Below are 10,728 nucleotides of genomic sequence, written 5' to 3'. Positions count from 1 at the left end.
CTGTCTGTGCCAATATCAATTTCTGCCAAGCGCATATTTTAGACTTAACTTTATTCAAAACCGGGGCCAAATTAAGCTCATAAAACCTATTTATGGGAACCCCAATCTTAACCCCCAAGTAGTCCAAAGTATCATTAGGAGCAAGAACGCGGACTCCACTCCCCTCATCTACGGCCTTACGGTTCAGCGGGAGGAGCGATGACTTAGTCCAGTTAATCAAATAACCCGATAATTTACCAAAATCCTCTATTGCTTCTATCACATAAGGAAGGATTTTCCATCCCTGATCCAGGAACAGAATCACATCATCAGCATAGAGGCTTATTTTATCGCTCACTCCCGCCACCCCGAAGCCGTCTATACGGTTATCTAAACGGATCTTACAGGCCAGCGGTTCAATAAATAGGGCAAAAAGAAGAGGAGAAAGGGGGCATCCCTGTCTCATCCCTCGCAGCATCATAACGGGAGAAGAACTAATACCATTGATAATAATACATGCTAACGGCTGTTCATATAGCATTTGAGTCATTTCCATAAATATGTTCCCCAAACCAAATTGAGACATAGTAGCCCACAAAAAAGACCACTCCATCCTGTCAAACGCCTTTGCGGCATCTAAAGACAGGACGGAATGGTATATACTACCCCCAACTGAAAGATTCAGATACACCCTATAAAGACTCATATTTGCCGGCCCAGAATAAAACCCGTCTGATTAGGGTGTACCAAAGAGGCTATGACCCTCTTCAAGCGATTAGCCAGAATTTTAGCAAAAATTTTGTCTATATGACCCCATATCGCATATATCTTTATCCTTTTTCAACACCAAGATGATCACTGCCTCTCTAAATGATGGAGGTAAAGAGCCAAATAAAGAGGATTCATTCAAGACCCGCACAAGAAGAGGAAGGAGCAATTTAGCGTGGTACCTATAAAGTTCAAACGGCAAGCCATCTGGACCAGGAGATGAATTATACTTTAGGGATGGGAGTATCGCTTGCAACTCCTCCAAAAGAATAGGGCGATCCAGCATCTCTCTGTCCTGTGGATCTAACTGGGGAAGCTCCAATTGTTGTAAATATTGATCCATATCATTCCGACTAAACATAGAATCAGACTGATAAAGAGTAGAATAGTATTTCACAAATTCCTCCCTAATCTCCTCTGAGGACCTGACCCTATTACCTTTTGATTTCCTAATCTCCCTTATACTAGTAGTCTCTCTCTGATTAGCCACTAATCGTGCAAGAAACTTGCCCGTTTTACCCGATTCACAAAAGCGATTTTGACCTTGGAAAAGAAGCTTATGTTGTGCTTTACTGTACAGAAGTGTCTTAAGCTGTAGATTGGCCTCCTTTAACTGAGTTATATATTGCTGATTATGATGAGCAATTAACGAAGCCCGTAGGCTCCTAATTGCCTCTGTCAACTGTTGTTCCCTTCAACGAAGTTCAGATCTATACCTATTGATTTTAGTAAAGTATAAGCCCCTTATCTGGGCCTTCAATGCATCCCACACATAGTGTACATGTGTTGAGCCTACATTAAAGCCCCAGAATTCCTGTATATCCAGATCAATTCGGCATTGTTCCCCTATCACATCAAACCAATGCGAGTTCAGTTTAAAAGTTCTACCCGAGACTGGAGCATCCGCCTCTCTGAACATAAATCAGAACTGGGGAGAGATCTGAAATTCCATGAGGTTCATACTTCATTTTCACAATTTGATGACTCAAATCAAGACTTGCAAAAGCCAGATCAATACAGGACATTGACCCATGGGACTGGCTGAAGCAGGAAAAGATTTTCTTATTGCCATAGAGGTGGCGCCAGATATCAACCAGCACCAGCTCCTGGCAAATAATACTCAGAGGCGATCCAGTCCGACCCTGCCCAGAAGAGGCGGAGAAACGATCCAACTCAGGATCAAGAACCGAGTTGAAATCTCCAGCTACTAATAATGCACATTGATTTTTTGTGGCTATGTATTTAGCTAATAGAGAAAAGACAGTTGATTTATATGGTGGAGGGATATAAATAAACGTCAATATAATCTCCTGCCCTTTCCAAAAACCATGGAATACAAATCTCCCTTCTTTATCTATCATTTTATCTACAGGTTGAAACTCCATCCTGCGGTGAATATATACGCTGACCCCTCTTGCGTACGAAGAGAAGTAAGCTTGATATTCAAAAGAAGCCCATTTCCTTTTCAATGTATAGAGCCTATCTACTGTTGCGTGGGTTTCTAGTAATACCACAACGAGATCAAACACCACCGTCCTCTTCACTCTGTCTCCCAACCCTCTCACATTCCAGAATAGAATATTACATGGCATAAGCGATGTATGAATGCAAATCCCAGTCCCCCATCTAGGAGAGAGACATTAGACCTGAAAAGCAAGTGACGACAGCCAAACTTTAATTTTCAGTAACTATCATGAGTTTATCAGGATTGACCTTTAGGGGGTTGATGTTTATGATAACATTTTAAAGATCATAAGCATTGAAGAAAAAGGTCAATGCTTCCATGTCTTATTCCCAAGAAGCATAGATGTCACAATTCTGAAATTTTCACTTTACTTTTTCACGGCAAGTTCAGTTTTTTCACTTTTAATATTACATAAAAACAAGTGATATTATACCCTATATACATATATATTTGCAAAAAGTAGTCATCTGGCACATTGTGAAAACACCACCCGGCACTTTGTACTAATAAATGTTTTGCATGATATTTTTCATTAAATGTAATACAAAAAAAAAATAAAAAAATATTTAGAGGTTGTGACAAAGTCTGACCTGAGCCTGAAATGCACAAAATTTTCTAAAAAATTAAACATTTTATTCAAGATTTGCACAGCCACTTCCGTCCATACATGTACAGTATATTCACCAGGACTAAGTAGACCAAAAAGCTTTGAGATCCAGATGCTGGAGTCGAGTGGCCTGATTAGGCGCAGGGAGTGAACAGATATCCAATTGCTCTTTTTTGTTTTGTTTTTACTAGAAAAAAGCCACCCACCCCCAACTCATACCCTAATTGGTAATATGGTATTATAACTAGGAATGAGCGAATCGACTTCGTATGAAACATCCGAAGTCGATTCGCATAAAACTTTGTTCCAATACTGTACGGAGCAGGAGCCCCGTACAGTATTAGAATGTATTGGCTCCGATGAGCTGAGGTTATTGCTTCGCAAAGTCCAAAGGCTCCTTTGCTCCCCCGCTTCAGCCAATCACTGTCTCTAGCAGTGAAGTGTCCCGCTTGCATCACATCCTTGTGGGGACCAAAATGCTGCAGAAGTGTCGGGGAGTGAAGAAGGCAGAAACCAGCAGTGGGGAGCAGGTAAGCATGCCATGTTGGAAGGGGGTTAGCCAGAACAGCCTCTGAAAATTGAAATCCTCTTTAAGTTTGTATGGTTTCTATCCAATGTCAATTACAGCAATCCTTCTCCCGTACAGACACACAAATGGGAAGAAAAACTTTTCACGCTGTCATATGGCCCAATGCTGTCCCCATTCTCCGATTTGCTATCAATCCCTGATTAATGGTGATTCAGCAGCTTGGATCCTAAGAACAAAGTGGTCGTGTCCCCATTGGTTTGTACCAGACAAAGCACAGCCCCATTACTACAAAGCTTTGGATCTAGAGTAACACTATATGGCCCCTTTCACACGGGCGAGTATTCCGCGCGGATGCGATGCGTGAGGTGAACGCATTGCACCCGCACTGAATCCCGACCCATTCATTTCTATGGGGCTGTGCACATGAGCGGTGATTTTCACGCATCACTTGTGCGTTGCGTGAAAATCGCAGCATGCTCTATTTTGTGCGTTTTTCACGTAACGCAGGCCCCATAGAAGTGAATGGGGCTGCGTGAAAATCGCAAGCATCCGCAAGCAAGTGCGGATGCGGTGCGATTTTCATGCACGGTTGCCAGGAGACGATTGGGATGGAGACCCGATCATTATTATTTTCCATTATAACATGGTTATAAGGGAAAATAATAGCATTCTGAATACAGAAAGCATAGTAAAATAGCGCTGGAGGGGTTAAAAAAAAATAAAAAATTATTTAACTCGCCTTAATCCACTTGATCGCGCAGCCGGCATCTCTTCTGTCTTCTTTCTTTGCTGTGTGCAGGAACAGGACCTGTGGTGACATCACTCCGGTCATCACATGATCCATCACATGATCTTTTACCATGGTGATGGATCATGTGATGGACCATGTGATGAGGTCACAGTTCAAGAACTGCAATTTTGGGTGGCATGATCAGGATTGTAGACATGCATAAGGTGCTGGCATGTCCACCTAGAAGTATGAAGCCTTCATTCTATCAAGTGGTAGGGGTCTCTGCATCCAGACATCCACCAAACATTTTCTCAATAGCAGACAGGGAAAGTGCAGGTGTGAATATAGTCTAGTATGGGTATTTAGAGACTGGTCATATTTTTTACCTTTCAGTTTAAAGAGTTATTCCAGTTTTGTAAAGTGACAGCATATGGTAGTACAGATTATCACTTTATGATCGGGGATGATCTTACCTGTAGCTTCCCCACCAAACCTGACAATGAAGGGGCTGCAGCGCTGGTCTAGCACCAAGTCTCTTTTTAAGGTCCCCCGACACATTGGTGCATCTGGTCACTTGGCTGTCTATGGAATTGCAGCCTGCCCCATTTATTTGAATAGAGAGGTGCGCCATTGTGAGTCAACAGTGAAGGGGATACAGCACTACAACAACTTCATTGTCAGGATCGACATGTTGTCCCATCCATTATAAAGCAGTGAAATAGAGATAGGAATAAACCTTAATCCTTCTTGATTTCTTTTGGTAAGCATCTTTTTAGGAGATCTTATCCAGACTAGGGTTGGGCGATCTACCGGTATCACGATATACCGCGGTATTAAAAAACCGGCGATATCGCTGTTTCCTAATTACCGCAGTATTTTGTGACGTCATAGAAGTGGTCATGTGCGCTGACCGCTTCAAAATCTGCGCCCGCGGCCGCCCGCCCCAGCATGATTCTATACCAATTGCTGCCCGCAGCGGCTACCCCGGCTCCTCCATGCAGGCTCCGCCCACTGACGTCGGGATCAGATGACAGGCGAGGCTGCGCAGGACAGGACAGGACAGGAGCGCCACCAACACTTCTGCTTACAGCCTGCAATACACCTTCTAGTAGGAGATGATACACAAGATTACTATAAACCACTCGTTCTGGTACAGAATTAACCCTGTAATGTTTTTGTTGTTACTAGAAGTCAATCTACTAGTTACAGATACCTGAAATGGTGAAAAATATGACATATAAAAGTATAACAATTAATGTCTCCTTGTGGCTGCCCCATACAGTATAACGTCTCCTTGTGGCTGCCCCATACAGTATAACGTCTCCTTGTGGCCGCCCCCATACAGTATAACGTCTCCTTGTGGCCGCCCCCATACAGTATAACGTCTCCTTGTGGCTGCCCCCATACAGTGTAACGTCTCCTTGTGGCTGCCCCCATACAGTGTAACGTCTCCTTGTGGCTGCCCCCATACAGTATAACGTCTCCTTGTGGCTGCCCCCATACAGTGTAACGTCTCCTTGTGGCTGCCCCCATACAGTGTAACGTCTCCTTGTGGCTGCCCCCATACAGTGTAAGGTCTCCTTGTGGCCGCCCCATACAGTATAACGTCTCCTTGTGGCTGCCCCCATACAGTGTAACGTCTCCTTGTGGCTGCCCCCATACAGTGTAAGGTCTCCTTGTGGCTGCCCCCATACAGTATAATGTCTCCTTGTGGCTGCCCCCATACAGTGTAACGTCTCCTTGTGGCTGCCCCCATACAGTGTAACGTCTCCTTGTGGCTGCCCCCACACAGTGTAACGTCTCCTTGTGGCTGCCCCCATACAGTGTAACGTCTCCTTGTGGCTGCCCCCATACAGTGTAACGTCTCCTTGTGGCTGCCCCCATACAGTGTAAGGTCTCCTTGTGGCTGCCCCCATACAGTATAATGTCTCCTTGTGGCTGCCCCCATACAGTGTAACGTCTCCTTGTGGCTGCCCCCATACAGTGTAACGTCTCCTTGTGGCTGCCCCCATACAGTGTAACGTCTCCTTGTGGCCCCAAGTGTTTTTTTCTTCTAAATGGGCATTTATCGCGATATATATATCGTTATCGCGATACATTTCTTAATATCGTTATCGTGGGAATATTTTTGATCTCGTCCAACCCTAATCCAGACAACCTCTTCATATGTGGCCTATTGTAATAAAATGGGGTCTTTTTCTTTGGGACCACCTTCCATGAGCCAAAGTGTCAAGCTGCTAACAAGGCAGACCTGGCCCATCCATATAATCTACGTGTTGCCATTCATTTCAAGAGGACATGTCAAATGGAGTGCAATCTGCAGGCAGCCTGTTATAGAGCTGGAGGAACTGAGCAGATTGATATATAGCTTTGTGGGAAAAGTGTTAGTGAAACGTATTATTTATACATTTAAATCTCTGCTTTTTCTGACTTCAGTTTTACACAGGAAGGCGTTATCAGTGACTGACAGATCTCTCTGTATACACACTTGCACATACACTGCTCTCCGAGAGATCTGTCAGTCACTGATAACGCCTTCCTGTGTAAAACTGAAGTCAGAAAAAGCAGAGATTTAAATGTATAAATAATATGTTTCACTTTTCCCACAAAGCTATATATCAATCTGCTCAGTTCCTCCAGCTCTATAACAGGCTGCCTGCAGATTGCACTCCATTTGACATGTCCTCTTGAAATGAACTGATAACACCTCCCCATGTACAACTGGAGTCAGAAAAAGCAGAGATTTAAAATTGTATAAATTACATGTTTTCTGACACTTTTCCTACAAAATTGTATATGAATCTGCTCAGCTCTATAACCTGCTGCCCGCAGATCGCTTCGCATTTTGTGGCGACAGGTCCTTTTTAACTGGCCACATGTAATACTTAATTTCCCCTGCAGAGGCCGCTGCAGGAGAAAGGTATAGGAATGTAGAGGGATCCAGACCAGCAGTGATCAGCTGATCGCTGTGATGGCTCTTGTATTAATGAGGTTGTATGCCTAGAGAGAAATTATTTCTTGACTCTTGGCCTAAGCAGATTATTTTTGTCACACACGACAGTAAAGAAGTCCAAAAAGACCAGAATTAATACAATCATTGCATTTTATTCAAAATTATTATTATTAAACACTTGAGAGTCTCGGATCAGTCTCTCCATGTTGAGATACATAATTTATAGTACAAAACCTCCCAAAAACAGAACATGAGCTTTGTGCAACTGACCTGTGATAATGCAAGTTATTTTATCCTACTGTGCAAATAAAAAAAAAAACGAAAGCATTGTCCAGCACATGCCAAAGGAACGTACAATGGATCTGGGCATACGGCTGCGGATCACAGACAGCGATTGATGCCAGTTCAACAAGAGCATATCAAAGCTTTATTATCAGGGGAACAGCTTCAAGTGTGTCATGCTCCTGTCCCATAGAGGGATATTGTAATTCCCAGTAGTAATTATCTCCCTACCTCATTACTATAGTGTTAACCTCTCCCCCACTGAACATAAATAGAGATACCCGCCACCAGTGAGTCCTGCACTGTACAGCTAATAGGTACCAAAACAAGGAAAACTAGTTCATTAGCAAAATCTAAAGTTTTATTATTTTTCCGCTCTTCTTTTTTTTTTTTGTTAAGTTCTATAGCACCAAAGGTAACGGCTCTGTAAAGAGTGAAGATTAAGTTTACTTCAATCAATCTATTTTCCCAGTAGAGTAAAACATGAAGCAGTTTTCACTGACACAGAAAGGTTTTGCAGATGGCATTTCCAATGATGAAGGTTATGTACTAATAGTGTGTTTTCCTGGGGAGAGCAATACCATGACTGCGTATACACACACACACATAGGCTATGGCTCCATGTCTACTTCTGGGCCATCTGGGGCACCGACAGCACATCGCTAGGGTATGGCATCAATGTCAGATAGGTGTGGGCCCCACATCTATCTAGAGAACGGGACCCTGAAGTGAAGGAGAGCCCACCGTGCAACGTCATCACTATGGGGAGTTCCTAAAATAGCTGAATGGCCACGCCCTGCTGTTTTTGGAAGTCCCATAGCGTTGAATGGAGAGCACACCTTGCAGGCATGGTCACCCGTCCATTCACCACCATGGAAATATGTTCGCAGTTCTGATAGAGGTGAACCAAGGGGAATTGCACATGTGCGGCTGCTCTCTGTTTACTTCATGGGTCTCGTTCTGTAGATAGGAGTGGGTTGCAAAGGTGGGACCGTCACCTATCTGACATTGACGGCATCTCCTAGTGTCCCGGATGGGCCAATCCCTTTAAAAGGTTTCCTTATGAGAGGAGAAAGTCATGCAACAATCCCAAGATTTCTGATTGTGGCAATTCATCACCATGGGGCACTTAGCCTTACTGCGGCCTGGCACTATAGAGAAGCATAAATCCGCAATCCTTCACCCAAGATCTGCAGACCTCAATACGCTTCTGATTTTGGGCAGAACTGGGGTGCGATTGGTCAATCTATCTAGGATACATATAGATAGAAGTGGCTACCAAGTGTGAAGAACATAAGAAAGCTAATGCATTTGCATACTGATTTACCCATGGAGCATTGCTGTAGGCAAGTCTCTTCAATGAGAACCAGTAGCACCTGCCGCATTCATCTCGGTTGGGCTGCTGGAGGGCGCTGTACGTTGCTTCTCTTTGGCGGTCCCTTAGAGGGATGAAGCAGCAGCAGGTGTAATTGACTGTCTCTCCTTTTACTCGAAGGGTAATAGGGCCCCAGTTCTTGGGATCGGTGGGGGCCACAGCAGTCACACCCACACTGATCACATACTTATCTATCCTGTCGATAGGTGTTAAAGGGATTGTCCCACCATAAATTAAGTAAGGCAATCCTGGAAGTATGGGTGGCGCCATCACTAGTTAGGGTTCGTTCATGCGACCGTGGCGCTTTTTGCGGTCCGCAACGAACGCCGCCCGTGTGCCTTCTGCAATTTGTGAAACGGACCAGGAGGCCCATTATAGAAATGCCTATTCTTGTCTGCAAAACAGACGAGAATAGGACAGGACTCATAATTTTGCGGGGCCACGGAAGGGAGCAGCGGACAGCGCACAGAGTGCTGTCCGCATCTTTTGCGGACCCGTTGAAATGAATGGTTCTGTATACGGAACTCAAAATACATTAGTCTGAACGAGCCCTCATAAGAAGTGAACAGGCCTCATGTATTTTTGGAAGGGCGCTGCTGTTCTTTAGTGCCAGGCTGCGTGCATCACAGCCAATTTGTCTTTTGTTTTGTGAATGATAAAAAGGTTCATTAATATTTCATACTTTAAAAAAAAAAAAACTCCATCTAATCCATCTATAATGCTTTACTGTGTTAACTAAACCACAAAGCAACCTGCATGCTCCATGTCTTCAGCCAATTCCCACCCCAGCTAGCAGATAATACTCAGACTAAGAACATTCAGAGAACGCAGATTGCTTGGATTCATCCCCAGAAGTCAATCAGAATCTGCCTTCTTCACGCCAGAAACGGAGACGTAGAAGTCGATCACGGCGTCGCCACTGTTGATATGTTGTGAGATGCCCAGTCCGGGAAAGTGTTCAGGTCAAACATGGGAAACCCCCAAGTGTAAAGTCCAAACCACAATGTTATCATGCTGATTAGGTTTGTCCCCAGTCCTGCTTTCATCTGTGGATGAGGAGAATTAAAGAAAAAACACACAAATGATCTACTGGAAATTGTGGGAAAATAAAGACCAAAATGCTCTAGTTCAACCACTAGGGGGAGACAACAGACAAGCATCTACTCACCATGTCCGTCACAGTCAGGTGACCGTATGAAAATACAATGGCGTTTGGTGGATTGGCAACAGGCAAAAGGAACGCACAGGAGGCACTTATAGTCGCTGGGATGATGACCAGGAGCGGGTTTACTCCTATTCCTTCAGCCTTTAACAAAGAGAAATCATCATTAGGAATTAAAACAAAGTATTATTTGCATTACAAACTTAGTGCGCCTACGTTTTAAATAGGTCATTTTTTTTTTCCCCGATTCCACCAGGAGTTACCCTTTAAAACCTGCACGTTCTGTACCACAGGTATACAGAAATATATACACTTCTCTTTATACATGTATATACATCTATAGAGGTGACAATCCAATGGGTGTGAGAAAAGCTGCTTGTTAGGTTTTTGCCACTTTATTTAATAGTAAAATCGGATTAAAGGGGTTAACCAAGAGTATAAAAATGTCCGCCATATGCCAGGCCCCGCAGAATGTATATACTTACCCTGCGCCACTCCTGGTCCCCGCACCGCACCGCAGCTACAGCTTCTCTCGCTCCGACCGATGCTAGGGATAGGGAGGCTCGTCTCCATCCCCACCTGCCATTGGCTGCTCTCTAAACCCCCCCGACACCGGATGTTTTCATCCGCGCACTGGGAGAAGCTGCTGCGGCGGTGCGGGGACCAGGAGCGGCATAGGGAGCAGGGGGAAGGGTAAGTATATTCATTGTGAGGGGCCCAGCATATGGGGGAGATTTTTACACTCTTGGATAACCCCTTTAAGTTCTTCTACAGTACTACCAAAGGAAAAACGATGTATTACACAGTTTCCATTGACATCAATGGGCTGGCTGTTTAATGCATGGATGTGCTGGCCCTTTAGAGTAAGACACTCTACC

The 10,728-nt window shown here is 44.2% G+C and overlaps 1 protein-coding gene across 1 annotated transcript in view; it reads right to left on the bottom strand.

Annotated features, from left to right (window-relative positions):
- Positions 1–9,149: 9,149 nt before the first annotated feature.
- The window catches only part of LOC120980778 (solute carrier family 13 member 1-like), a 46,743-nt gene continuing 45,164 nt past the window's right edge, over positions 9,150–10,728 (bottom strand). Inside the window, exons 15-16 of the mRNA XM_040410056.1 lie at positions 9,857–9,994; positions 9,150–9,734 (exon numbers count right to left, since the gene is read on the bottom strand). Coding sequence (XP_040265990.1) covers positions 9,594–9,734; positions 9,857–9,994 — 279 coding nt within the window. The 3' untranslated portion in view covers positions 9,150–9,593. The remainder of the gene's footprint in view (positions 9,735–9,856; positions 9,995–10,728) is intronic.

This window comes from Bufo bufo, chromosome 10 (assembly GCF_905171765.1).
Source record: "Bufo bufo chromosome 10, aBufBuf1.1, whole genome shotgun sequence".
Lineage (NCBI taxonomy): Eukaryota > Metazoa > Chordata > Amphibia > Anura > Bufonidae > Bufo > Bufo bufo.
Note: the sequence above shows the minus strand (reverse complement) of the source record. Positions and strands in the feature narration are given on the sequence as shown.